Source organism: Chaetomium fimeti, assembly GCF_033439085.1.
Source record: "Chaetomium fimeti strain CBS 168.71 chromosome Unknown B0H64scaffold_1, whole genome shotgun sequence".
In the NCBI taxonomy this organism is placed as follows: Eukaryota; Fungi; Ascomycota; class Sordariomycetes; order Sordariales; family Chaetomiaceae; genus Chaetomium; species Chaetomium fimeti.
In genome coordinates this window covers 253674-280724 of record NW_026944329.1, presented here as the reverse complement: position 1 = coordinate 280724, position 27051 = coordinate 253674, and the positions used below count along the sequence as shown (strand labels likewise).

The following is a 27051-nucleotide window of genomic DNA, read 5'->3' as shown; positions in this document are numbered from 1 at the left end:
GCCAATTCCGAGTTCTGCACACAAAGTATCAATAGTTATCTCGATCCGCAGATAACAACCTCACCCCAACACTTCCCACCCCACCAACCAACCCCTCACTTCAGATCCGGAAACGGCCTCAAAAAGTGGCTCGGGCACTCATACCCATGCGGGTTCTTGCTCAAGTACAGCTGATGATAATCCTCGGCGTCCCACCACTGCTGCGCCGGCAGCAGCTCGGTCACGATCTTGCCGCTGCCGCCGCCCCACCACTGCTCGCCCGCGCGCCTGGTCACGTCGCGCGCGACCGCCTCCTGCTCGGCGCCGTGGTAGAAGATGCCGCTGCGGTACTGCGACCCCCGGTCGGGCCCCTGCTGGTTGGGCGTGGTCGGGTCGTGCATGCGGTAGAAGAACTCGAGGAGGGTGCTGTAGGAGAGGCGGGTGGGGTCGTAGATTAGGAGGGTGGCTTCGGCGTCTGGATGGCAATGGGATTAGTTAGTGCGGGTGTTGGGGTGGTGGTGGTGGTGGTTGGTGCACGTACGCCCCGTGTTGCCGCTGCACACGGCCTGGTAGGACGGGTCGGCCGCGTCGCCGCCGATGTAGCCCACGCGCGCGTCGTATAGGCCCTTGTCGGCAAAGTGCTTGCGGTAGAGGTGCTCGACGCCCCAGAAGCAGCCCGCGGCGACCGTTGCGCGCTCGGCGCCCTCGGGAATGGTGACGGGGGTGGCGCTCATTCTGCTGGCTGTTGTCGAGGCGAACGGTCGGAAGAAGCGGGTGAGGAATTGGGGGAGGGCTGTCATCTATGCTGGTTGGGAGGAAAGTTGAGAAAGTTTTGTAGGGCGGTCGCGATGTGTAAGTTGGAGTTTTGGTGGGGGTGTGGCGGGGCTGTTGGGGTGATTGCGACAGATGCGAGTGGGTTTGCGTGCGGTGAGAGACTGTAGCGTTTGGAGAGATGGAATTGAATTGAATTATTATGATGGATATTGTGCGGTTACAAGACAACTAAATAATGAAATACTAAGCTAAGCAGTGGTTGGATTTGGAACCTGCGATTCCATTCGAAAGTTTAGCTGTCGTCGACTTGTGACGTCGGCAGCGCAAGCTTTACTGTGTAGGCAGGGTTGTCGCGGGACATGGATGACAAATCCCGTGGGCTCAGCAGTTCGTCGAGATTGATTCCAAAAATGAGCAGGGGTGTTGCTTGGCACCTGGGTTAGGGTTCATTCTGACATTTGAAAACACCAACCATCGATTGGCACCCATTCGCGTTCTCACCCCACCCCAAAATTAAACTGCCTCACCAGTGGGCCAGTGAGGCAGTGTCCGCCAGCCTTGCGCAGTGCCGGTCGTTTGGCTGGCTGCTGCCTCCTCCAAGCGGTTGTTAATCGAGTCGTTTGATCTTTTTTCTTCTCATAATACCAAGATTCCGTCCCTTAAGACATTTTGTAATTCAAGGTTTAATTTACCATAGGCAGTTCCCGGGTCTCTCTTCACGGTCTCTAATTCTGTCCCATGAAAACCCACCATCACCCCCCAGTCGAAAATGTACCAGCCCCTCAGCACCAGCCGGCGTGAAATCCGACTCCTTCAGATCGTCCAAGGTTCCGAGGATGGCCCAATCGAGTGTTCATTGCACACGGTCGACTTTGATGACATCGACTTTGAGTTTGCCGCATTGTCCTACGTTTGGGGCGATGAGAGTATAACCAAAAACGTGTTGGTTGATGGGCACCAACGAGCTGTGACTACGAACCTGGAATCGGCCCTGCGGAACTTCTGGCGCTACTTCGCAAAGAATGGCGTCAATACCATCAGGCGAGCGAACTTGGTGTCATCTATGATGGACCAGCCCGGTGGTCTCGCCGGACTTAGAAGGTATCTAGGCTCGGAAAACTGCGATTTGCACCACGAGAGCGATGCTGAGGATGGCGGAGATGCCGAAGATGATGAAGACGCCAAAGATGAGGGAGATCCTGAGAGTGGGAGAGGTACTGACGGCGAAGAAGACACTGACGGGGAGCAAGACTCCGAGGAGAGTGGCCTAGAATACGACAATGATCCAAATGGCACCAGCATCAAAGATGGACTCATGGTTGAGAGAATTCTCTGCTCTCACCGACGCGCGAGGGTGGGCGGTGGCAACCTACCGATCTGGATCGACGCCGTTTGCATCAACCAAGCCGACCCAGCCGAGAAGAGCAAGCAAATCCCTATGATGCGGGATATCTACGCGAAGGCAGCATGCGTTTTCTCCTGGCTCGGCCCCCCGGACCACAGGAACGTCGACCTTGCCCTGAGCACCATCCGGAAGCTCGCAGTGCACTTGCACTCGGACGGGTACTCGAGAGCGGAGCTGAATCGTGATCACCCGGAGCTGTGCAAAATCCATTACAACCACGTTCCTTTCAACAGGTACTGGGAAGCCATTTCGAATTTCGCCAACGCCGAGTACTTCGAACGTCTTTGGATATTCCAAGAACTGTGGGCGACGGATGATGCCATTTTCCTCTGTGGCGATGAATACCTCCCAATGAGGTCCCTCACCCGCTATCACGCCTGGGCAGTCTCGCTCGCGCAGGGCGGTGTCGATCCTCCGTCCCCTCCCCTGACAATTCCCATTTTCGCTCCCATAACCCAAGTCTACGAGATGAAGGCCGGCCTAAAGCACGCACCGGTGGGGACTCGGTTGTTTCTCAACATCGTCCGTCAATGGCGCTGCAAGAACCCACGGGACAAAGTCTTTGCTTTGTTTGGCATATTTCGAATGGACCTCACGCCGGACTATACCATGCCCGTGGCGGAGGTGTACGCAAGCTGGGCCACAAATCCGTGTCAGGATCTTCCTCTCGGGTCACTGTTGTTTTACTCGGGCATCGGACTCTACCCGAGACCGCCAAACAACCACGGCCTTGCTTCATGGCAACCCAATTTCGAGGTCGTCGGCGAGCAGGTGAAATCGTTCGACGCTTCCTACGCGTATCAGTATTTGGACATCGAAGTCCCGGCTAGGTTTCAACCCACCGTGTCTCAGACGCGAGGCCTCACTTGCTTTGGTGCCCGCGTGACAAAGCTCAGCCGAGTTGTAGCAGAGGCGCCCAAACCGACGCTTGATACCTCTGCCCGCGTCGGAGATCTCGAGTCAAAGCACTTGCGGCTTCCCACCCGTCAATCAATGCTCCCGGTGCTGAAGTACCTCGTGGACCACAGACGCCGGCTCTGGGCCCCCGCCTACCACCACAAGGGTTCACCGCTCTGGGGATTTGTCGAGACCGTCAACGAGAGTGTGGGCGGTGGTTCCCCAGCTACATCGGACCTCACGCCTGATATTCTACGTGGGTTTTCCGCAAGGAGGTTGATTAAAGCGGCACAGAGCCAGATCGCGTCGACCATGGACGGGCCAGACGACTTCACCAAGGAAGAGCTGCAATTCATGGGGGTTCAGTCTCTGGGGGAGCTAAACGACTGCCTAGGCGACGTACCTTGGAGTTCGGATAAGGGTGTCCCCCGCACTCCTGAACTGAAAGCAAGGCAGAAGGATGCCGTTTCCCAGTTTGTCAGCCGTCTGTGGATTTTCGCCTTTACCAAGAGTCTTTTCCACACCGAAGACGGACGATTGGGCGCGGGCCCTCCGGGGATGGAGGCGGGCGACTGCGTGTACTTGGTTCACGGGTGCTCGTGGCCGGTGCTGGTGCGTGGGCCGGAGGGGGGGCGCCGCCACGTTGGAGTATCGTACATCCCCGGACTATCGGGTGCCCAGAGCTTTCAGGTTCTCAAAGACAGGGCTAAGGAGGTCCAACCAGTGCACTTGGCCTGACGGAGTGACCGGAGGAAGGGGCGGAGAGACGCAACCGGTGGATGTGGCGAGAAGGACTGACGGCAATGAGAGCGCAGACAAGGACTTGATTTCTTCTTGCTCTCGTTACCGACTTACTGGTTCGTCAACAGAAAATAGACGGAATACATCTTATTGCTGGGCGATAATTCCGTAGGCACACGTTTTAATTTCCCCTGGTTCGGGGGAGAAAGGAACGGATTGCTGCTGGTGGGTTCTGCATTCTTTCGTGCTCGAATAACAGGTTTTGAACTTGAGGTGAAAGAGCACTGGAACCTATTATGGGAATCACGGCTTGGAGTTGTAAGCTGATGGGTACCTCCTCATCAAACCAAATGTAGCTGCCATTGTCGTATGTCATTTACCCCCTATGTACGCCCGTCAAGACTCAACCCAACGCCGTTTACATGTGCCAACCCGATTACCTAGAACTGCCGCGAAATATAAAGAGAAAGCTGAGAAAGGGAAAAGTCTACAAGAACATGTTCCTGCTGTCGGCATCCTTCTTGCTCGACCCGGGCGCCGTGTAGTCCACCCCGCTCAGGTTGGTCAGGTCACTCTCAAACATGGCCTGGATCTTGGTGATCTGCAACAGCTGCTTCAGATCCAGCTTGGCGCCGTCAAACGCGGCCAGGCTCTCGGCCGCCTTGATGGCGTTCTTGATCTGCCGACCGTTTAGGTCGGTATCCGCCAGGGTCGACAGGCCCTTCTCGTCGATGTCGACGCCGCCGGGCACCATGCTGCAGAAGTTCTTCCAGATCTGGCGGCGCGAGTCGACCGACAAGTCCGTGTAGCGGATGGGGATGTGGATGCGCGACTTGAAAGCGTCGTCGAACGTGTTGACGCGGTTCGTGGTCAGGAAGAGGATGCCGGAGTAGTACTCGAGCACGCGCAGGAAGACGCTGACCATGGCGTTGCGGTGCAGATCGTGCAGCGAGCGCCGTTCGAGGAACACGTCGGCCTCGTCGATCAGCAGAACGGCGCGCCACGTGGACGTCATGTCCATAATGCGCGTCAGGTTGCGGTCGAGCTCTGCGCTGGAAGTTCCGACTGCGCGTTGTGTTAGCAAAGTGTGCGGAAACGGAAGGGATGCTGAGGCACTTACGATCGCCAGATGAAACCATGTACAGTGGTCGCTTGACAAACTCGGCGACACATTCGGCGGTCAGAGTCTTGCCCACGCCAGGAGGCCCGTGTAGCACGCAGACCAGGCCCATTCCCTTGCCCTTGACGATATCGTCAAAGCTCTCACGCTTCTGCGAGTGAGACGACACAAGGGCTTGCACCGTCTTCTTGACGGCAACATCAAGCACCAGGTCGTCAAAGCAGCCCGTGTTCCACTCGATTTCCGAGATGTCTTCCACAAAAAATTCCAAGAAGCGCTTGGCAGTAAACGAGTACCCGCGGACGGTGGCGTTGGTGAGCACGAGTTGCTGGTCTGTGAGCTTCTCATACTTGCGCTCGCCATCGGTCCCCGCAAACGTGAGATTGCCCACGGCCCTCTTCCGGCTCCGCTCCATCTTGGTCGAGTCGTCGTTGAAGTTCTTGGCGGTAAAGGAGTCGTTGGGCTCCAGCCTGTGGTATGTCTTGCAGTCGATCATGACGCGGCCGTTGACGGTGAACCGGGCGTAACCCTCAGGCGTCTTCTTGATGGCGATGCCGTCATAATGAACAAAGTGTTGGCCGATGTGGGCCTCAAACTTCTTACCGCGCGCAAGCAGTTCCTCCTTGAGGTCGCTAGCGTCATCGATGAGATCGATGGGGATCGCAGCTAGATCGCTCAGCTCCCTCGTGCCCTGGTACTTGGGGACGGCCAATTCGATGGCTCGAGTTCCCAGCCGCTCCCCGTCAAAGTCGACAAATTCTGACCGGAGACCCATGCACGGGCTGAGTTCGCTCGCGTCGTAGTACGTGTCGTTGATGCGGAACGCACGGTTTTGCGACAAAAGCTTGCAGTAAGCGATGGTTCCGGGAGGGAAAAGGGTCCAGAGCCTGTCGTAAGCGATGACCTTGTGCGGCTGGGAGGTGCACCGCTCGTAGGCGGCAATGTCGAGCTCGAAGTGCGTCTTGATCCAATTCAGGAGCAACTTGAGCTGCTCGAGGGACTCCGGGTCCTCGGCGAAGCGCTCAAGGCCCTCCGTCTCAAGCTTGGTGCGGTAGTAAAACAGAGAATGGTACGGTGCTTCGATCTGAACATCGTCCACGTCGATGGGATTTCCGGGGTACTTGCCGATAACGTCGAAGAGGAGCTGGCGGAGTGGTTGAGGGTTGACATAGAGGCTCGTTCCGTCGAGCTCATCGTCCGAGTCGTAGGTGCGGACCATGCAAAAAGCAAACAGGCGCCACCAGTCCTTCTGCTTCGGCTTCTCAACCTCGGTCTTGCGCTCGGCAAAGTAGGCCTCGTCGTCGTCATCATACCGCCTGTCAAGATGCTTGATCTCGCACTTCATTGTCTCATCCTCGGGCTCGGTGGTCTCGTCTTTGCTGTCATTCTCCCCGTCGGCCTTGGCCTCGTCTGTAGTCTCATCTTTCTCTGCCTTCTCCTCCGTCTGGGATTCACCATTTACTGGCTTCTCGTCATTGACACCGTTGGTACCGTTGACGGCGTCCTCAACCTTTTTGCCGTTGATGCTAATCACTTCGATCCTCTGGCGAGCCTCCTCGACTGCCGCAGAGGGAGTCTCGCTGAGGGCTCCGGGCGCCATAATGATGATGGTTGGTCGGTGTAATGCTGACCCGGGTCTGGGTCAGATGAAATCCAGGTATCGATCGAGTTGGGGTAAATATTGAAGTGAACGGGATTTGACCGAGTGGTTGTTGAACCGTGAATGCGAGGGTCAATAATTCTCATGCGGAGATGAGAGGGAAAAATATGGGTGTTGATGGTGGGAAGGGTGAATCTTTTATAAGATCGGTTTGGGTACCTATTGATACCGTATTCGGTGGTGGAAGGATTGAGGGTGAGCCTGAACCTGACAGGCGAACAGGCGAACAGGCGACAAGGACCGAGTCCTTGCATGAACGAGGCTGCGCAGGCGCCAATGCAAAGCGGTCAGAACTTGAGCGCACTGTTTCCCGTCTTGAGCAGTGAGTAAGGAAAGAACACATCACTGAGCTAGGCAGCAGGCGACTCGTCGTCCTCAAATCCCAAGAAAACACCAATCACTTGGAAATGCACAAAAATGTGGATCAAAAAGACAACGGGGTTCCTAAACTGTGACTCGTCACCGGGAATCGTTGCGGTCCTCTTTTTCTCTTTCTGTTTGGTTAGGCAGAACTTCCATCCGACCAAGTCAACGAAATCGAGGGCGGTGGGTGGTGCGCGGTGCGCCAAGCACGGCCGCCTGTGGCAGGGCGCCCTGCAGCTCTCCGATGCCGATGGAAGCAACTGGGAGAAACCGGGAGGCAGCCGGCTTCCTCTGCTCCGCTTCCGCGCATTCCATGCCGGATTTGACACCGCGATTTCGCATCCAGGAGCATGCAGCCGCCTTCGAGGAATTCTGTCACAAGGCGATGCAGGCATCAGCAACAGGGATGTGACCGAACGCCAATCTCTCAACAACTGCAAGGCAGCCTCTCTCTAGGACTTTTCCCCGCATTGTAGCGTGCCATTGCGCGAAGTCTGACATCCGACTCGGACTCAGCAGCCAGCGATCTCCCCGCCCGGCCCCGTCCCGGACCCCGCTCTCCCGCACCAAAGCCGGTGGGTGACTCAACCCCCGGCCCCACCCGCAGTTGCCTCCAAGCCGGACTCGGCAAATTCCATCCTCCACAACCGCCCATGGAAATGCCCACCCCAACCAAAACCACCTCGTTTCCATCCCGCTTTCCTCACAACTTCGACCCCGTCCCCTCCCCCCCACCATCCTCCTCCCCCTCCTCCCCATCCTCAACCCTCTCCTCCCTAACCACCTCCTCCCGCCCCCTAACCTCCACCTCCCTCGGCCCGCCGCCCACAAAGCGCACCAGCACGACGCGCTCCGCGTCCCCGCCGCGCCCGCTGCCGCGCAGCTCCGGCCCCGGCTTGTCCAGCCCCAGCACCACGCGGCCGTCGCGCCGCCGCACGAACAGCATCGACGGGCTCATGACCTTGTCCGACCACGGGATAGTGCTGGTGCTGGTGCGCGCGTCGTTGCCGTCGTCCGTGGCGTCGTCGTCCATGAGGGATGGGGATGATGTGGGCGTGCGGTGCAGGAAGGCGAGCAGGGCGGTGCGCTGGGCGTGGTAGTCCTCTGCTGATGCCGGGGTGGGTTCCGTGTCCTTTTTGGGGGAGGGTGAGGATGGTGGTGAGGGCGGGTGCATGAAGCCCGCGATGAGCTGCAGCAGGTAGTACTGCGGCGGGAAGAGGATGATTTCGCCTGCCCGCGCCCGCGCCAGCCAGGTGTGTGTGCTGTCGAAGGCTGCGGCCGTGTGCTCGAGCCCGCCGTCGTGCGTCGGCGTGGGGATTAGCGCCTGCTTGTGCTGTAGCAGGTCGTTGCTGCTGGGCGGTAGGCTGAGCGGGAGCATGTAGAGGTACATTTGGGTGGTGAAGCGCTTGGGCGGGCCGTGCGGGGTGATCCAACGGGTGAAGGGGAGGAGGTTATCTGGGGTGGTTGTCAGTGATGGTGTTTACAGGATGACGAGAGATGAGGGAGGTGTGAAAACGGTGACATACCCACGTCGGGCTCGCCGCCCTGGTTTCGCAGCCATTCAGTGAACTTGACCGTGTTCCCATGGACCAGCTTCCGGCCGGTCTCTCTAACATCGTCGGGGATCTGCAGAAGGCCTTGGTCCCGGGTTTGGCCTATCCTTTTGGCAAGGAGAATGCCGCTCTCCTCAAACGTCTCCCGGATAGCTGCAAGTCGATACGCCGGGCCATCTTCATGCAGCGCTGGAGTATCAACGGCAGGTAGAGGACCGTCGTGGAATGAAGACAGGTTTCCGCCTGGGAAGACATGCGCCGATGCGAAGGAGCTCGACGTCTGCACTCGGTGCAGGAGCAATACTTGATTGGTTGGCGAGAGAAGGATGATGCTTATCATGTGTTAGCAAACTCGACCTTGACAATGTCGGCCTTCGGCGTTGTGCACTCACCTTGAGCTCGGCCGGACTTGTGCTGGCGGCTTCTTCGCCTTCTTTTCACCCTTCCGGCCTTGATCTTGATCAAACATTGTTGAAAACAATCTCTTATCCCGGCTCCCTCTTTGTGGGACGGGTATGTGTGTTCTGAGTCTGATACCCCTTGCCGTTGAATTCAATCGATCTTGAAATCTGAATGTACAAACAGTGGATGAAATCGGGCGATACGTTGCTACCTGACAGCAGTTGCCCTTCAATGACAATGTTCGGAATGATTGTATCGTGGAGAAAGCTGTGCACCCAGATAAGGTGGGCTTCAAAATGTTCATCCTGCGAGATGGTCCTGACAGCTGCACCCGAGTAACCGCGGGTTTTAGGTGTCAAAGAAAGGGAGCATCAGGAGCGCTGAAACTTGGCATGCGGTTGAAGCCGAGCCGAGGCTTTCCAGCCTGTGACCACCGACCTCCCCGCCTCGCCCCACTCAGCGCCGATCCAAGATCCGGGGTAATGGGACGACACGACGACAAAACCGGTAGTTCGGAAGGACGGAGTTTGCGATGGAACGCATTGGTAGACCTCGTTACTCATTCTTAGAATCGTACATGATATGCAAACATAAGAGAACGCTCGCTAAAGTAGAAAGCGAATCAGCATGTCGCTGAAACCAACCCCCAAACCCCTGATTCGCAAAGTAAACCTGGAACATTTCCAACTTGACTCCCTCGTCCACCGCCCCCTTCAGCCCAAGCCGACTCAAAGCCTCTTCCTTTCCTTCCCTCGGAAATTCACCCTCCAAAGACAGCACACACTCTTACTCTCGCACCACTTCTTCACATCACCCGGCGCCACCTCCCCATCAAACCCAACCCGGTCCAGCTCCCCCGCGTTCAGCCACGCCGTGAGGTCCTCCAGAATGATGGGGTCATACATGAGCATCTTCTCATGCCAGCTGGGGTTTGCCGGGTCTTTCGTCGGCGGCGCGCTAACAACCGCCCGCGTGATGTAGCTGAAGAGGGACATATCCTCCGTGGTGGGGCTGGCCATGAGGGACGTCTCGGTGTCTTCGGTGATAGATAGGTCTACAGCGGGTGGGGACGAGAAGAGCTCTGCTTGTTGATCGGGGGAGGAGGGCGCGGTGGACGCAAAAGGGTCGTCTGACTCGGAGTCGGGTATTTCGAAGACTTGTTTTGAGGGCGCCTTGCGCCGCCGAGGAGTGGCCGGGGCGGGTTCGGTGTTGTTGCGCGGTGATTTGGCGCGCTTTGGGGAGGCCGGCGCCTTTGCCTTTGTCGTCCGTTTCGTAGGAGGTGCGGCTGCAACTTTCTTGGGCCTGCCCCGTGGCCGCTTCTCGACCGGAGGCCCCTCAATCTCAACATCGCTGCTGGCAACTGACTTTCGCCGCCGGGGTTTCGGAACCGCCGGTGCCTCCGTAATGTCTGAAACCGATGCGGCGGAATCCTTCCTTGGTCTTCCGCGGGGCCGTTTTTCAGGCTGTGGCGCTTCGTTTCCGGCACCCTTGACCACGCCCGTCTTCTTCTTTCCTCTTTTGGTAGGTGATGGTGCTTCGGCAGCTTCAGTCGTTGCTGTCGCAGAATCCTTCCGAGGCCGACCCCTTGGTCGAGAGGGGGAGGCAGCCGCGTTCGCGGTGGACGTTGACATAGTGGCTTGGGTAGACATGCTTCCAGGGGTGATCTTGTTTCGGCTTTCCCAGCACTGGGTCAAGAGCGCAATCATCGCCGTTCTTTTCTTCATTACCTTGAAGCCGTACGATGCCACCTCTTTCGCGAGGCGTGCATCAGTGTAAAGCTCAAAGCTTGGCGGTGGTGGCGGTGGTGGTTTTTCTTGCTGCGGGCTATTGGATTGGGTGAGAAGAAGCTGGTGCTGTTCCTGGTTACTGGGCGGCGGATCAAATTCAGGTTCCTGTGGTGGGGTTTGCGGGCGGACGTTCATCCCAAGGTCAGAATCACTCCGCTGTATGGATTGACTTCCTGGGCGCGGCGGATATGCGAGCTGCGATTTTGGCAAACCAACTGGTGGAGAAATACTGAGATCTAACGCGTCATCGGACATTTCAATCTCAATACAGGCATTCTCGACGAGTGGCTTGTGGATCACCGCCGCGTCGGGGTGCAGGGACGGGCCCTTTAACCCAAGTTCGGCTAACGACAAAGGGGAAGAACGTGTCAAGTCCAGCACCTCGGCGTCAAGCAAATCCCCATCGCCGTACCGAGCCCCAGCTGCCCACAGCCCTGCGCCTGGTCTTTTCCGGATAGCGAGGTTGCTGTTTCCGGGGCTCGGCGTTGTGAACGGATCGCTATCCGCTTGATTTGACACTTTCATGGCCTCGTGCAAAGCTCGGAGGAGCACTGGATCGTCCTCAGTTGCCAACTGACTTGCGGTTCCAAACACAAAGTCCTGGTTAGACACCTCCCGCATGGCGCTCGTTGGGGACAGGAGTATTGGCTTAGGCGGTGGTCCCTTTCTCTTCGTTGCCTTTGGCTTGGACCCTTTCTTCGCGGCTTTCGGTTTCGCGCCTGCGGGCTTGCTTGCCGCCGCCGTTTGCTCACCAGGGACCTCGGGGTGACTGGGTGGGGTGTCTTGTTGCACACCCACAGTTGACCGCTCTTCCTCTTCCGGACGACGGTAGGCCGCTGTTGCCAGCTCCGTGATGGTACGTGGCTTTTTCTTCACAGCCTTGGGTTTTGTTGGGGATGCCTCGGGTGTCTGTTGTCGGTTCCCAGCGGACGCTACCATTTCGACGAGCTTCCGCTTTCCCAGAACATCCATATTGGCCGAAGGCAATGCGGCGCTCACATGGCTGTGGGCTTCCATAGCTCGGCCATAGGTGTCTTGGAGAGTTTTAAAGACGTTGTCCTGCAGGGGCAAGACAGAAGAGGAGAGTCCTTTCTCCGTGGATGAATCGGCGAGGGAATGAATGCGCGCGCTCTCCTGCGGAGGCGTCCAGTCCATCCTTCGTGCCATCGCTGGCTCAAAAGTGGCCGGCGGGGCATCTATCGGATCCGCAACCAGTTCGGTTGGTGCCACCGGAGCTGAGGTCGGGGGAGCGAAATGCCTGCTAACAGTTTCTACTTTCTTTTGGGGTTGTGCTCCCTTTGCCGTCGGCTTGGTTACTTTCCCCTGAAGCAGCGTACTTTGTGCCAATGCCGCGTCCTTGGTTGGCCTCGCCTTTCTCCCAGATTTCTTGAGCGGTGCACCTGCAGCCGGCGGCGCGTCCACAACGGTCGCGGCTACGGCCGTCGAAGGCTCAGTTTGTTGCTTGTTCGCCTTTTTCTTCCCTGCTCTGGCCGTCCTCGGCCTTTCCTTCTCCCTTGCTGCCCCGCGGTTCGCGGGTTCGATGGCAGATTCAGATTCAGTCGACAAGCGGGGGGCAGAATTCGCGGGTAGGTTCGTGGAAGCGGCGGTCCGAGATAGCCCTAGTTTATCTATCCCGGTATCCTCTAAATCAAGGGCTCGCGAGGATTGCCATATGCTTGCGGCGCTCGTGAATGCGGTTGGTGCATCGTCGGGGACTGGGGCGGCATTGCTGCCGCTGCGCAACGCAGGTTGTTTGATCGCTTTCGGAAGTAGATCGCAAATCGATGGGAAATCGGGAGACGAGGAAATGACGAGAATAGAATCATGATTCGCCATCTTGCCGGGAGAAGAAAGCAGGCCACCGGTGGTCGTACCCGATGTCTCCGGCAAAAACACCCCGCCGCGCCAGGCGCGTGCGACCCTTGCGCAAACAGTCCTGAGGGGCGACAGCTTCAAAATTACACCCTGGTACGGGGCATTATCGTCTTGTGTGACTATTGGTCTGTTTTGGCGTTAAATCGTTTGTTGGCTATGATGTTGTTGGTTTGTAAACATTTGGGGCTGTCAACAAACAAAGGCAGCGACCTCGAGAGCGGGCGAAGCCGGGGTGGATCTGTAATTGGCGAGCGGGTCCCGCCCTTGCACGAACATCTCGCGCCGTCAGCTGACTGGGCTTCCGCCCCACACCTGCAGGCTGGTGGGGCATTATTCTGGCCCGTGCCCGTGCCCAGCCCACAGCACCCACCAAATCAGCAAAACTAATCGAAATTCGAGACTGCCTTGAAATTCTGCAGTCCTGCTCTCCGGAACCGCAAAGAACACCCGAACCCGTCACTTCGCAGCACTCATCACAAGCCGCAAAGATGGAGAACGACCGTGGCGAAATCGTCGACCTGTAAGCCCGCTATGCCCGACGACAATTGCCCCGGCCGCGGCCCGCGATCTTGCTGACACCAGGCCTTCCTCCAGTTACGTCCCCCGCAAGTGCTCTGCGACGGGCAGAATCATCCGGTCCAAGGACCACGGGTCGTGCCAGATCACCGTCGCCAAGGTCGACGAGAACGGCCGCGCCATCCAGGGCGAGAACATCATCTACGCTCTGTCGGGTTTCGTCCGCGCCATGGGTGAGAGCGACGATGCTCTCAACCGCCTCGCCCAGCGCGACGGCCTCCTCAAGAACGTCTGGAGCGCCCAGCGGTAGATTGCTCCTGCTAGGGATTTGGAGGGGAAGATGGTGCGTTCGACTCGTCTTTCGGCGTTCGTTGCCGCCCAATCGCTAACACGGCCCAGATGTGCGTTTAACGACCGGAGCCGCGACATGAATTAGATGGAGGGCAGCGGGACGACGGCCGAGCATGGATTTGGGGCTTCTTCTTTTGGAGGGCATCTTGCCGGTTACTCGATGGCGTCAACGGACATTGTCTCTCGGAACGAATAAACTGGCATCGTGATCACATCCCGACTTCGTTCGGCTTTCTCTCGACTCTCGACCTCGTGACTGCCACCGGCTAGCGAAGGCTCCCCCGATCCACCCCCGGTATTTGGGGAGTCTGGGCTACTTCGATAGCTCCCACGCCGTAGATTAAACCCAGGCCACGAAAAAGCCGTGACGAAGAAGTTGCTCGTCATGGTACAGATACGGGTCTGACATTTTTAAAACCTCGCCGCACGCTCTCAGTCACTGCCTTCTCCTATCGATCAATGAAAAGTTGTGCTTCGTGACCCATTGCTGCGTCGGGGCAATGTGGTCTTCCCTGCGTGCTCATTTGCTCCAGCGGGCAGTGCTCTTTGTTCCCCGATGTCCACCCCACACCGCCGATGTATCTCTCCCAATGTCATTAGCCCCAGTTCGGTCTTTTGGTGCGAGCCGCGTAAGCTCTCCGGCAGCAAAACAAGGCATTTTTACTGTTTCCTGGCAGTGTGGTGGTATCGAGCACCGAGTGGTGAGCCTCAGGGCTCTCTTACCGCCTCGGCCTAGGTCAGGCCACTGAGAGGGGCAAACCGATGACCGATGGGGCTGGCCACGAGCTCGCCATTATGGATTAGAGCCGATTTGTGAGAAGTCCACAGGTTTGAGCGTCCCCTTCGTGTACCGCGACTTCATGCCAATCGAGATGCCAACACGGCTACGGTGATCCTGGTTCTTGGTTTGTTAGTACCGAGGTCAAAAGAACAGCAATGCCAGACGGCTTGTGTTGGTTTCAAAGTCCGTCCAGTAGGGAATGGCCCGGAATTCCTCTCATGCATCTTGCATACAAGAAACCCAGCGGTCAGGCTGATTCTGAGTTCCTAAATCAGCCCTACCGATCATTTTTTAGTTGATGTTAGCCAATGGCTCATCATCGAAACAGACTTTGGGGCGACCGCCTTTTCCCAGCGTTAGGTAGGTCGGTACGTAGGTAAGGTACCTGTCCAACCACCTCCTCGTCAACCGATGATTTCACATAAGAACGAGCTCCGTCCCGTAAAGTTCTACGACGAACACGACAAAGTCTGACAGCCATGTCGTCCGCGGCCGACCGATCCGGCGTCAACACCGCTGACTTGGTCACGCTTTTGATGGCCTTGCGATGACTGTGATGAGGGACGCGGTATCCAGGCGAGGAAGATATGGGGTAAAGGAATATGCAGATTCATAGACCATGGAAAGCGAGTGACTGGTCCAGAGCTTACCACCGGGCAGCTCTCTTGGACAGCTCTTGAACAGTCTTGCTGCGCTCGCTCTCCGTCCGTGGTTTCGCCGAACGTGGATCCTACAAGAATTGTCGCTACCACGCGCGGATCCTTTGGTTCTTTGCGGTGATTTTAGCCTTTGTTGGGAGTGCTTCTGCCTCGGCTTTCGGCACCTGAGAAACATCTTCCTCTTACATCTGGTTCGCACCTTTCAGATGCTTCTTCCTGAAAACGGCCCTTGTATTCCTCGGGTTCAGGACAACCTTGAGCAATATGCAACAGTCGCTGATCCCGAACATATCATTTACATCAGCAAGCTGCGATGGAGTGTTCAAGCGGGACAACGTGACACCAATATGCTATTTGAAACGAGGCTGTGGGAGGCGACACGCACCATAGCCACGGACCCCAGAGACAAGGTGTACGGCCTCCTCGCTCTTGCCCCTGAAGCCGCACGGAAATAAATAGAGTAAATTTGGTTTTTTTGGGCTTCAGGATGGCTTTCGTTTTGTCCCTACCTTACACTTACATTCCAGGACTCGAAGTTTCCATTGTTGACATCTGCACTTGGAGTGCGGCTTTTCTTTTGTCTATGAGGTGGTAGTCATCTTAAAACTAGCCAAGGACTGGGTCTAGAAACCTTGAGAACGAACCAGCTTTGGGAATATCCAAACAGACCAGCCTAGCCTGCCGGGTTTGCTGCCAGACAGGTTGTTTCGAAATTGCTACCTCAGCAGCTCAGGGACTTTTGAGAAGACGTCACCTCCACCCCACATATTCCGCGGTGGCACTCATATATGGAAGGACATTTGAATACTACCCACATTTCGATTATGTGGTTTGCTAGTTGGATCTGCTAAAAGGAACCGGCGAGGTCATATGTTGACGTCATGGGTTGGGGAGAGCACCCGGGCTGAAAGCTCCCTTTGCGTCACCACCAATGCAGGAGGGACTTGTATTGTGGATTTAACCAGTTGTATATATAAGTAAACGTTTGTTGCCAACATTAAATCCGGAGAATTTGTCAAATCCAGCTGTGAAGTAACTTAACCCATACACGTATACTATCCGTCACATCTAAAAGCATCACCACCATCCACAATGTCAGACACCCACTTCAGCAAAGGGGGCAGTTTCGAGCCCATCCCACAAAAGGCACAGGCTCAAGACTTGCCAGGGTAAGACCATATCAGATCCCATAGTATGAATCGAGAGCCTTTGACTTACTGCTTATTATCAGACTCGAAAAGAAGATGGAACCGTCCAGCGAGTCAACAAAGCTGGAGGGCGCGGGCCAGGCATACGAATACCTGGCCGCCGGCAAGCTCAAGGGCTGCAAAGCTCTCATCACGGGCGGAGAGTCAGTTATCCAGTGTCCACATTGCTAGCAGCACATCCGTGATATTGACATGGCATGCAGTTCCGGCATCGGCCGCGCCATTGCCGTCCTCTACGCACGGGAGGGTGCCGATGTTAGCATCGTTTACCTGCCTGAGGAGCAGCCCGACGCCGAGGATACCAAGAAGATGGTGGAGAAGGAAGGCCGCCAGTGCCTCCTGATCGCTGGTGACCTGATGGACCATCGCAGGTGCAAGGAGGCCATCCAAAAGCACGTCGACGCGTTCGGCATCATCCACGTCCTCGTCAACAACGCCTCGAAGCAGATGATGTGCGAAGACTTTGCCGAGATTGACCTGGACAACGTCGAGAGCACCTTCCGGAGCAACATCCTCCAGATGTTTGCCATGTCCAAATACGCTTTACCGCATATGAAGAAGGGCGGATCGTAAGCCAACCCCTTTCCCCCACTCCACAGACAGTCCGCCATGCCTGCCCCGGGAACCGACCACACTAACACATACCACCTACCCTAGCATCATTAACACCACCTCAACCATCGCCTTCCGCGGCACCAGCTCCATGGTGGACTACGCCGCGACCAAGGGCGCTATCGTGTCCTTCACGCGGTCGCTCGCTCTGAACCTGATGCCCAAGGGTATCCGCGTCAACGCCGTGGCGCCGGGCCCCGTCCACACGCCGCTGCAGCCGTCGTCGCGGCCGGCCGAGCAGATGGCCGAGTTCGGCACCAAGTCGGGTATCGGCCGGGTCGGCCAGCCGAGCGAGATCGCGCCGAGCTTTGTGTTTTTGGCGAGCAAGGATGCCGAGCTGTATTATGGGCAGGTGTTGCATGCTTATCCGTTGGGGGATTAGGGGGGGTTCAGTGGCTGGGGGTGGACTTGGGGAGGAGTGTCGTATGTGTAGGGGCTATGTGTTTGTAACTTTGTATGTTGGGTGAAAGCTAGGCCGTCAAAGATGCGATTGAGGAGCTGAAGCGAATCTCATGGAATTAAACTCTCTCATAGTGTACCTCTACGTATTGGAAATTTACACGTGCATCTTCCTAAGCCCCTGAACGCCCCTTATCCGCTAAGTCCGTGGCCAGTGGAAGATAGGTAGCAACCTGCTCCCACATTGCGAGGCATCTCATCACTTCAGAAGTTCCCCCTCATCAAGGCGGACACCTCCGGAAACCTTCCCGGCTCCTCTCCTTCCAGAAGCGGCTCTCCCACCTTGCCCGTGAACACGGCATTCATCCACGCGGTCGTATACGTCGTCAAGATCCGCACCATCCTGGTCGGCGCAATCGTGCCCAACAAATCCGCGAATGGCGCCGTGCCTTGCCCCGCCGCCTCGAGCAGCGTGGGCATGTCTGAAAAGGTGTAGTGCGTCGTGTTCTCGATATACAAGAGCAGCTTCGGCCCCTCCAGCCGCGGCCACGTCGACAGCCAGCTGGGACCGGCATAATCCTGATGGGACAGGAATAGCACCGGTTGGGACATGACTTCCACGGGCTCGGACAGCCCTGGCGGGGGCGGCGATCCGAAGATGGTGCCGTCCCAGTTGATGGCGCCGCGGATGCGGGGGTCCCGGCTGGCGGCGATGATAGCGGAAGCACCGCCAGCGGAGTGCCCCAGCATGGCGACGCGGTCGGTGGGAAACGGTCGCGGCCCGCGCTGGGGAAGCAGCTCGGCCATGGCGGTCGCGTTGCTCAGCTGGTCGATGACAAAGGATGCGTCAGCGGCGCGGGTGTACGTGTCCCAGGTTGGGCTGTCTAGAATGCTGGCGTTGTTGTAAACAGCGTGGCCATCGGGATAGATTATGATGTTGGCATCCCCGGGGTGATCGATGGTGATCACTGTGAAACCTTCGCTGGCGATGGCTGAGGCGAGGACGTTGTAATACAGGCGAGGGATGCTGTAGCCAGGGGAGAAGAGCAGGATAGGGCTGTCACTCGGGTGCGAGCAACGTGAAACTTTGAGGGGGTCCGGACACACTGGCAGGTGAGCCTCTAGCAATAGGGGTGAGAGGTTGACCGAGATGTTGAAGGTCTGCTTGAGAAATGGACCCTGGTAGTCGGCAACTTCGCTGGGCATGTCGGGAACAGACACCGTGGATGCGCACGTAGAAGGTTGAAAGACGGACAGCATCAATGCCCGAGGGGTTGGCGCCGCGGCGTAAGGGTCATCGCGGGCGTAGTCGATCAGGGGCCCAGTGGTCAAGGTGACATTGTATCTACCAGGAGGGGTTGGGACTAGGTACTCTGCGGTTGTGCTGGTGAGCAAGAGGACAAGAATCCACGGAGACCGCATATCCATAAAGTTGCAGGGCAGAGAGCGTTGTAGCTGAGTTGTATCGGACTTATGGAACTTTGGAAACTCGGGCGGGTGAAGGAGACGACGAGAGTAAGAGCCGCCAAAATTCTGATGAGTGTTGAGGTCTTTGTCTCGAAGACTCGACGTGGTTTAAATAATTACGAGACCTCGCCCCTGGTAAGCCTCTCTTCCCTGCTCTATCTCATAAAACCTCCTAGATGGTATCACGGTACGAAGTATGTACCAGTGTGTATCATGCAACGAGAAAGACAACAGCTGCGCGTTTTGATTGGCCACGAACGGCAAGTGGAGCTCCTCTCGGTGTTTTTATGGAGCCCAGCTCGGTGTTTCTTGCGCTAAGCTGGATTAAGCAAGTTAAGTGTGAGTGAGATTCAGGGGTGGGAACCATCTCGGTCTTGAATAATACATAGTTACCCACCCAAGCGTGAGAAACCAGACCGAACGAGTGTGTGCTGAGAAACGCTCACTCCTCCCTCACTCCTGCCACGTCAGCTCTGGAACCATCATGGAGTTGCTGCCAAATAACCACCGACCCCCTACCAACCCAATATCCGGCATTGGATCATCCGCCCTCGCATTAAAGCGGTCTCGCGTTGTTGTTTCGCAGTCGAAACGAGGCTGTGTGACCTGCAAGTACGGGTCTTTATACCCTGTTATCTCGGTGGTGACTAGCGAGTGTCTCCTTGGATTCGACTAACCTGATGCAGGACACGTCGGGTGAAGTGTGACGAGCAGAAGCCTCTGTGTCGGAGATGCGTCCAAGCAGGCCGACTATGTGGCGGCTACAAGTACAACCACGAAAACAAGGCGTCAGCGCCTTTGCGGCCTGCTCTAAAAGTGGGCGTTGCAGCGGATAGCCACACGGAGAGGCTCAGTTGTCTTGCTGCTCATGTACTGTGTCTCGACAACAACGGCCATCCTTTGCAAGAAGACGGTGTCTGGGGCCGCATATTTCTCCAGCTATCGAACCAAGTCGAATGCGTCAAGGCCGCTGCCACCGCGTTTGGGGCTGCCTATGAATCATCGCTCAACAACGCCATCGAAAAGCGCCCCTGTTCTGCCTGGCATTACTACGGTTTGGCTCTGACGAGGCTCCAGTCGGATATCAACAACGGGACTGCCGGGCCAGAGTCCCTAGCTCTGGCATCAATGGTCCTCGCCTGCGCCGAGATCTTAAGCCAGCAGGAACGAAATGCGTTCGCCCATTTTCTTGGGGCCGTACAGATTTTGACCACTTATCAAGATGGCCAGGGGGCTTCTAGGTCATCTGCTGGCATTCTCAGCACAATCAAAGACGAACTAACCAAATTTGACGTCTTGATTAGCAGTTATGCCATATCCCAGACGCCGGCATTTATGTACATGGAATCTCAATGGCAAGGAGCCGCCGCCGGAGACGACGTGTTCCGTGACCCGGAGCTTGCCATCAACGCCGCGATGCTCTGCCTTCACCGGTCATACCAGTTCATGGAGTCGGCTGCCAAGCTACGGTATACGTATCCAAGCTGGAAAGCGCACGATCCCATCATGTGCAAGGGCCAATCCGACGTAGTAACCCAATGCCGCTCGGTTCTCGATGGCCTGGCGGCGCTTGCCACGACACTGCAATCCCAGTACTCTTCCGCGACGTCTACGCTGAGAGAGGCGGAGACGCTGGCCGAGATTTATGCCCTTCGCACCCAGCTTACGTCAACCATAATTTACCTCATGTGCGTCGACAGCCCGTTCCAAACGGGGTACGACGAACACCACGACCGATTTCAAGGCATTGTAAGTGACGCGGCAGCATCGGCGCGGTTGAGGCGGCGGGCCCAAACCAGCGCTTTCAAACGCTTCTCAACGCGTCCTGGCGTGGTAAGCTCTCTGTTCATTGTCAGTATGAAGTGCAGAGATCCGGCGCTGCGTGCGTTGGCGACGACGCTGCTCAACGAACAAGGTCGCGAGGGGCCTACCGATGGACATATCATGGCCGCGATCGGTGCTCGAGTAGCTGCCATTGAGACATCTGCCTGTAAGGCTTCTTCCGGCGGCTCGCTAGCTCCCGGTGACGTCCTAGAGGAACAGAGGGTTCACGGCTACGGGGTTTCCCCTCCAAGGTTGAATGGCGAGGGCCGGCGAGTCGTTGATGTTGAGTTCAGCCGGCCAAAGATACCTCTCGTGCAGGGGTGGGGACATGTTGGTTACGCGTGTCTGGATAACTGGATCTTCTGGTCGGAGGCCATCGACTTTTAGGTAGACTCGTGCAATTGCCGTAGGGTTGCCTTTGTATACATGTACGCATCCCTTGTGTATGGGGGCAGCATCATTTCCTGAACTGCCCCCCTCATGAATCTGCGTGAAAGCTTCCGCTCAAATGACCTTCTTTGACAATTGGGCAGAGACTCTGGCGAAGTCTCGGGTGTTGCCCTGGCATTTAAGAAACCAATTGTGGATGTGGCTGGTTGGCGGTTGGGTTCCAACGTCAGCACCCAAAAGTGAAACAGCCACCACGATCCTGATGACTTCCTTGCGCACCAACGCATATTAAAGTACTTGCTTACCCATCCACTCTTGCAGTACCTGACCAAAGCCTCATAATCTTGGGACATGACTAGTTTGTTTATCTTTGTGGACCTGAGTATCAATTTACGATGAGTACCGAAACCATGCTGCTGGATGAAGCCATCGTGGCTGGTAAGAAGAAAGTTTTGTTTCCCAACCAGCGAAGGAATGCTAAGTCCAATATTTTACATCTTAGCGCTTCCAGTGTCAGCCGGTAGTAAGGTCACCTCGGTGACTCGACATGGCGAAACAAATGTATCCCAGACCCCCTAACCACCTACCCCCTTAGAGGTGCTAATCCCCCATCTTTCTTCCAAACAGTGGTCAACCGGGGTGAAGATTGATGTCACAACCGGAGATGAAACCAAAAGCTTCTTCGCAAAAGTACCTCATCATCGATTTGCCCCTTAGTGGTCAACGTGCCGTCACTTACACCCTCCCAGCTGATCGAGCGCGAAGACTACGTCCCCATGGCCAAAGCCGAATACGAAGGCCAAAAGACCATCTCCGCCATTATTCCAGACCACGCCATAACCCCCATCGCCTGGGGCCACTACGCAAACGACCACACCAAAGCCTGGTTCCTAACCCACTTCCGGCCCCTCAAACCCTTCCACCCCGACGACGAATCCATCTCGGAGCTCCTCACAATTCTCAAAACCCTCCACCACGCCTCCACCTTCCCAACAGGCGACTTCGGCTTCCACACAACCTCCTTCTTCGGCCCGCCGCCGATGGTCGTCGACTGGACGGCGGACTGGGCGCAGTTCTGGGGGCGGGAGCTGCGGTCGTCACTGGCATACGCGCAGCGGATGCGGGGCACCGACGCCGAGCTGCAGGAGCTCGGCGAGCGGTTTCTGGACGGCGTCGTGCCGCGGCTGCTGGTGCCGCTGCAGACGGGCGGGCGGGCCATACGGGCGGGCCTGTGTCATGGGGATCTGTGGGACGGGAATATCCAGGTGGACGCTGAGACGGGGCGCGTAGTGCTGTTTGATCCATGCCCGTTTTATGGGCATTGTGAGATGGATCTGCAGTGTGTGCGGGCGGAGTGGGGGGTGGTGAATCATGGGTTTGTGAAGACGTATGCGTCGGAGCTGGGCAAGTCGGAGCCGGAGGCGGATTTTGAGGACCGGGTTGCGTTGTATGCCATGTGAGTTCTATGTTGACCTTTTGTGTGTGCCTTGGATTATTCGCTGATTTAGGGATCGATAGACGGAACGATCTACTGACAGTAGGGATGTATGAGCACCGGGTTCATTTATTAGAGAGGTACGTTCAGTTATACCAGCCCTATAAAGGTTCAGGGCGCTGACACGCTATAATTTAGGGTCAAGGAAGAGATGCGCAGGTTGCTTGTTAAACATCCTGACGGTCTTTCGGGGTTCGAGGGTGACTTGACCCCAAGTAGAGATTACGAGCCGGAGAGCGATTCAACGCCGGGGGCTAAACTATGAGGACGGTGGCGAGGTTACTTAGTGGCAATCTGTAGCTAACACCTTGAACCTTGGATCCGGCTTGATCCCGCCTAGCTCATGTCCGTTCCCGCAGCTTACAAGGTCCGATGTGGCTCTTGTTTCAAAGGATAAGCACATCACAATCTCGTCCTTTTGTCCCCTGTCTATCTCGGTATTTTAGTCGTTTCCCTGGGGGTTAAGGACGTACAATATCGCTCATTTCCCTGTCGCCGGAGCAAAGACTTCGATGTCTTCCCCGTCATCCACCACCTCACTTCCACTCCACTTGTCACCAATGTCTGAAGCGTCCAGACCCTCCACCACCACGTTCTCCATATCAACCCCCTCTCCCTCCTTCTCATCACCAAGAGACTCCCCAAGCATCGTCCCCCTCGTATAATCATCCTGCCCCACCCCCTTCTCACCCGCCCTCAACCACACCTTCCGCACCCGATACGCAAACACAAAGTCATCCCCCCCCTCAAACTCCATACTCTCCCCCCTCTCCCATTTCACCCCCCCAGCCGGCCCCGACGCCACCAACACCGACGCGCCCATCGCATCCACCGAAACCTCCGTCTGCGCCGCCAGCCCCCTCGTCCACACCCGCTTGACCTGCGCCCCCGAAACAGTCTTGACGCCCACCACCACATATACCGCCCTTCTCACCAACGCCCCCTTGCCAGCACCCATCCGCCTCCTCACCATCGGATCGCGCAGCGCAGCCGCAAGGTACTCCTCGCTAGGGAACCACTCCTCGGTGCGCACGCTCGCAAAGCGAAACACGTCCTGCGTGGAGCGGGATGTTTCAAAGTCGAGGCGGACGCCGAGGAGCTCGATGAAGCGGCTCCAGACGCCGAGGCTGCGGGAGAGGGACTGGTCGCGGGTCCATTCGACGTTGTGTTTGAAGGTGGAGGTGCGGTTGGGGCCCGCGAGGGTTTCGGGTTTGGATTCAGAGGAAAGGGGGGGCGGGGAGAGGGTGGTGGCGGAGAGGAGGGCCGGGACGGGCCGGGAGGGGGAGAGGATTATGTTGCCGAGAGCGATGGGGCCTGAGGGGGGGTAGTCCCAGGAGGGGGCGAGGAAGTATTGCTTTTTCTGGGCGGCCATGGTGGACGGGTTGGTGGTGGTGATGGTAGTGGTTTTGGGGGATGGGTTGGAATACCAAGGTGGGTGCGGAGGTTGGGACAGAAGGGTTTGCTACTGCAGCTTTGTGTCCGTAACCTTTGTGTGAGTACAGAATAGATGTGGGCTTTTGGCGCTGGCGAATGGCGAATGGCGGCAAGAGGCAGTGTCTGATAGGCTTCGAGAGACGGGCCACTGCAGCCCCTTAATCACAGCGGCGGTTGCCTGATGGCCCCGAGAAGAGGCAACCCCTAGCCTCGAAAGCCTCCCAAGGTACGGCTTCTGCTCGTAACTTGGAACGGTCGGAAGTTTAGAAAGTACTAGTACAACAGCTAGGCAAGTGGTAGCTCACCACCAAGTACCCCATCCAGTAAATGTATACGATAGTTTTAAACAACCTTGTCCTGCTTTAAATAGGGCATGTATGTAGGTATTTTACAATAGCTGAAGATGAAATGCAAACTCGAGGGAAGCGGGTGTAATTACGTCTGAGTCCCGATCTTCAGCTAGCCGATTCGGATTCGCGGCCGGCGGCCCCAAGCAAAAATATGAGAACGTAAAAGCCAAAATTGAACGTGACTCCGACGCCTAACTTTGTGCTGACTGATAGCGTGGTGGCGGTACTGATCTTCCAGATTACGACAGCTTGGATTGGGAGGTAAGCTACCACCCCGCGGATCGTGATGACTGCCATGGCCATGAGCAGGTTTCTCCAGTCCGACCTTCGTACAGATTCAGATACGACAAACGGTAGACCTAGCACTGCGATGGGAACAGGCATTACGCCAACGGCCACGCCGACTTTAGCGGCGTCCGAGAGGGGACTGGTGAACAGTTTCCAGAGCGCGACGCCCAGGGCGGAGCAGAGGATGGCCCTGGCCGCGTCGAACCAGAGAGGGTGAACCGGGAGGCGGATGCGGCAATTGTCGTGGAAATCAATCCAGGTAGACGAGTCGTTCTGGCTGGACTGGATACTGTTAAACCACGTGCTAGTGCCGAGGACTCGGAGGCGAACAACAACCAGCGCGAGTCCGATTCTGGCATCAACTGGGAGTGCACTCGTCGAGATAGCCCATATGGCCACACCGATGCCAGCGAAAAGAGCCGCCTTGACGACTCGTTGCAGGCGCTGCAGACGAAAGTTCTCGAAAGTGAGTCCTTTTGTCCACAGGAGTTGTGTTAGCAGCTGCAGGCTGGCGGTAATGCCGATTTTGGCCTCGTCGGTGGCCGGTAGTGTCGCAGCAAGCCAAACGGCTACGCCCACGACAGCAAAGAAAACAACCGAAGCGAGGTCACGCGAAAGGGAGCGTATGACCTGCGTCCAGCGCCTCATGCGTGCGACAAGCATATCCCAGCGCATGCTCCGGATGGTCTGGGGTGTTTGGTAGGCGGCGATAGCTAGCGGGCGACGGAAACGGATGAAGTAGGCGGCGGCGGTGACCCCGAGCGAGATGCCCACCCACATGGCCACAGTCAACTGCTTGTCGAACTCGTTTAGGTTCATGCCGAAGAGCCCAGACACAAAGGTCAGAGGGATGAAGAAGAATGCCAGGTTCGTGAGCCTCGTCACCACCTCGGCCTGCTCGATCGCCTTCTCGCTTTCGAGGATGCTCATGGATGACATGAGTACTTGGTATGTGCCTTCAAGCCGCGCCATCGTGGCCTCGAGCTGCTTCTCGGCCTGTTTCAGCGCTCGGTCCCGCCTGGGCGTGTGCGACGTTGGAGGCGAAGCGGTGTTGGACTCGGGACTGCGAGACAAAAAGTATCCAATCGTTTCTGACTGGTGAAAAAGATGGTTCCTCCACCCCGGCGGGAAGTCTCTCCAGTTCTTGGGGCTGTTCACGTCCTTTCCCATGGAGAGCTCAATCTCGTCCAGAGCCTTGCTGATGCTCGCGAGAAGCTTGCGCTGGTCCTCGAGGACAATAGCTACGATGGTGTCAATGACGGCTTCAACGATCTTGTCCACTGGAGGCGCCATATTCGCAAGTCTCGAGTTGCTAATGAACCTATCGGGGTAACTGCTATCGTCCTGGAATGCATGCTCGGGTGAGCCTGGCTTGCTCTCAACCTCGCCGCCCGTCATGAGGTTGTAGTGAACTTCGGTGATGCGATATTGTCTGGGCTGATCGAATATGAGAATACCTGAGATCTGGTCAACACCCGGTATGTCACGGTCCCACGTTCGGCAGTCTGCAAGTTTGGGGAGACCTTACCTATCAGCATATCCCCTAAGCTTTCATGGTAGAAAGATATGCACTCTTGAGCCGCGTGCGTGAACATGTCTTGGACACATATCTTGGTTTTCAATGCCGGTTCGGCGACGGTCGACCTTTCGTCAACTTGCGAGGCGTTGTGTTGTCCTTCGATGTCTTTTTCTCTGCACGACTCATCGAGGACGGATGTCGTTGTCCGAGAATGTCCCCCCTCGATGTTCGGTTGGTATGGGACGCCGATGTCAAACTCGCGTATGGGATTGTATGACCGGAAAGGCTCCGTGATATGATCGTAGCGTTTGTGATCCAGACGTGAGGCGGCTGGGTTGGCGTCGTCGACATTGAAAGGGCTATTGGACGTCCTCAGTTTCTTCTCATGTAGCCATGCCTCCTTGGGCTGAGCTGCGGCGCGGGACCACTTGGCTAGAAACAAGTGATCGTCGTCCAAAGCGCTGTCGATTTGCGCAAGGTTGTCACACAAATGGGCGCTGATGAAGGCATCGGGCAGGCTTGGAAGCAGCTTCCGCAGCTCTGTTATGGTCGACTCGGATAACCCTTCAACGAGACACAGTAGACCAACGCCGGGCTTTCCGTCATTCTCAAGGCCCTCGAGTAGTGAGACTGCCTTGTCGACTGCCTGCATTGACCCATTCGCCAGAATCTTGTATACTTTGATATTACAATCAAGGCCGGGATCGGGGGTTGGGCTGTCTGCCATCTTGACCGACAGGTTGCCGGTTACTACCTACCTACCTACACTGCCGAATGCCGATGGTTGTTGAACGGTGCGAAGAGAAATGAAGGACAATGAAGGACGGCGCTGAAAACCCTCTTCAGCTCGGCATTTATGATATTACCAAAAGCCCACCTGGATTAAGCGCTGTGGCCGTCAGTTCATGGCTTGTCGTGCTGTGGGTCGAATGACCTGTTGTTAACCTCTCAGATTCCCGGTCGTTTACTTGAACTTGACCGTGGCGGTCGCTAATAGGTAGGGAGCCAGTAAATGATCTGCAGCTGAACGTTTAAGAGGTTCGCAAGACACATTTCTGAATCCACCACCTCATTCTGTCCAAGCCTCGATGCATCTGTGCCTCAGGCCTTGATCCAAGGAGAGATCTTTTGCAGGGTTCACCTCGGACGGGGAGGTCGCATCCTGGGCCGGGCCGCCTCCCCATTCTACGATTGGAGTGATC

General features: G+C 56.6%; 12 protein-coding genes across 12 annotated transcripts; 5 read left to right on the top strand and 7 right to left on the bottom strand.

Moving 5' to 3' along the window:
• Positions 1-95: 95 nt before the first annotated feature.
• On the bottom strand, positions 96-713 carry B0H64DRAFT_314345 (peptide methionine sulfoxide reductase MsrA; the record flags this gene model as incomplete). The annotated part of the gene is made up of 2 exons (XM_062800197.1): positions 96-454; positions 521-713. The coding sequence occupies 2 exons, from the start codon at positions 711-713 to the stop codon at positions 96-98; spliced, it is 552 nt and encodes a 183-aa protein (XP_062663341.1).
• Positions 714-1262: 549 nt separating this feature from the next.
• Positions 1263-3973, top strand: B0H64DRAFT_1592 (heterokaryon incompatibility protein-domain-containing protein). The gene has a single exon (XM_062798562.1). The coding sequence runs from the start codon at positions 1523-1525 to the stop codon at positions 3791-3793; it is 2271 nt and encodes a 756-aa protein (XP_062663340.1). The 5' UTR covers positions 1263-1522; the 3' UTR covers positions 3794-3973.
• Position 3974: 1 nt separating this feature from the next.
• B0H64DRAFT_1591 (P-loop containing nucleoside triphosphate hydrolase protein) lies at positions 3975-6721 on the bottom strand. The gene is made up of 2 exons (XM_062798560.1): positions 4917-6721; positions 3975-4861 (listed from the first exon to the last, which is right to left on the bottom strand). Exons 1-2 carry the CDS (start codon positions 6514-6516, stop codon positions 4284-4286), a joined length of 2178 nt encoding a protein of 725 aa, XP_062663339.1. The 5' UTR covers positions 6517-6721; the 3' UTR covers positions 3975-4283.
• A 921-nt stretch (positions 6722-7642) lies between these two features.
• B0H64DRAFT_437039 (uncharacterized protein) lies at positions 7643-8961 on the bottom strand (the record flags this gene model as incomplete). The annotated part of the gene is made up of 3 exons (XM_062806214.1): positions 7643-8394; positions 8466-8824; positions 8885-8961. 3 exons carry the CDS (start codon positions 8959-8961, stop codon positions 7643-7645), a joined length of 1188 nt encoding a protein of 395 aa, XP_062663338.1.
• A 437-nt stretch (positions 8962-9398) lies between these two features.
• On the bottom strand, positions 9399-12764 carry B0H64DRAFT_379233 (structure-specific endonuclease subunit SLX4). Its single transcript, XM_062802636.1, has one exon. The coding sequence runs from the start codon at positions 12515-12517 to the stop codon at positions 9623-9625; it is 2895 nt and encodes a 964-aa protein (XP_062663337.1). The 5' UTR covers positions 12518-12764; the 3' UTR covers positions 9399-9622.
• Positions 12765-12935: 171 nt separating this feature from the next.
• B0H64DRAFT_379232 (40S ribosomal protein S21) lies at positions 12936-13637 on the top strand. Its single transcript, XM_062802635.1, has 3 exons — positions 12936-13076; positions 13151-13415; positions 13472-13637. The coding sequence occupies exons 1-2, from the start codon at positions 13045-13047 to the stop codon at positions 13380-13382; spliced, it is 264 nt and encodes an 87-aa protein (XP_062663336.1). The 5' UTR covers positions 12936-13044; the 3' UTR covers positions 13383-13415; positions 13472-13637.
• Positions 13638-15783: 2146 nt separating this feature from the next.
• On the top strand, positions 15784-17259 carry B0H64DRAFT_379227 (uncharacterized protein). Its single transcript, XM_062802634.1, has 4 exons — positions 15784-16032; positions 16095-16214; positions 16275-16640; positions 16729-17259. The coding sequence occupies exons 1-4, from the start codon at positions 15956-15958 to the stop codon at positions 17063-17065; spliced, it is 900 nt and encodes a 299-aa protein (XP_062663335.1). The 5' UTR covers positions 15784-15955; the 3' UTR covers positions 17066-17259.
• Positions 17260-17271: 12 nt separating this feature from the next.
• Positions 17272-18553, bottom strand: B0H64DRAFT_428003 (PAF acetylhydrolase). Its single transcript, XM_062805825.1, has one exon. The coding sequence runs from the start codon at positions 18508-18510 to the stop codon at positions 17347-17349; it is 1164 nt and encodes a 387-aa protein (XP_062663334.1). The 5' UTR covers positions 18511-18553; the 3' UTR covers positions 17272-17346.
• A 480-nt stretch (positions 18554-19033) lies between these two features.
• On the top strand, positions 19034-20760 carry B0H64DRAFT_447740 (uncharacterized protein; the record flags this gene model as incomplete). The annotated part of the gene is made up of 2 exons (XM_062807018.1): positions 19034-19161; positions 19236-20760. The coding sequence occupies 2 exons, from the start codon at positions 19034-19036 to the stop codon at positions 20758-20760; spliced, it is 1653 nt and encodes a 550-aa protein (XP_062663333.1).
• Positions 20761-21131: 371 nt separating this feature from the next.
• Positions 21132-22915, top strand: B0H64DRAFT_379221 (Fructosamine kinase-domain-containing protein). Its single transcript, XM_062802633.1, has 6 exons — positions 21132-21201; positions 21266-21324; positions 21391-21453; positions 21513-22219; positions 22282-22338; positions 22397-22915. Exons 1-6 carry the CDS (start codon positions 21159-21161, stop codon positions 22521-22523), a joined length of 1056 nt encoding a protein of 351 aa, XP_062663332.1. The 5' UTR covers positions 21132-21158; the 3' UTR covers positions 22524-22915.
• On the bottom strand, positions 22511-23817 carry B0H64DRAFT_1527 (uncharacterized protein). Its single transcript, XM_062798462.1, has one exon. It carries the CDS (start codon positions 23628-23630, stop codon positions 22740-22742), a length of 891 nt encoding a protein of 296 aa, XP_062663331.1. The 5' UTR covers positions 23631-23817; the 3' UTR covers positions 22511-22739.
• A 271-nt stretch (positions 23818-24088) lies between these two features.
• Positions 24089-26576, bottom strand: B0H64DRAFT_447737 (uncharacterized protein; the record flags this gene model as incomplete). The annotated part of the gene is made up of 2 exons (XM_062807017.1): positions 24089-25787; positions 25859-26576. The coding sequence occupies 2 exons, from the start codon at positions 26574-26576 to the stop codon at positions 24148-24150; spliced, it is 2358 nt and encodes a 785-aa protein (XP_062663330.1). The 3' UTR covers positions 24089-24147.
• Between the last annotated feature and the right edge of the window lie 475 nt (positions 26577-27051).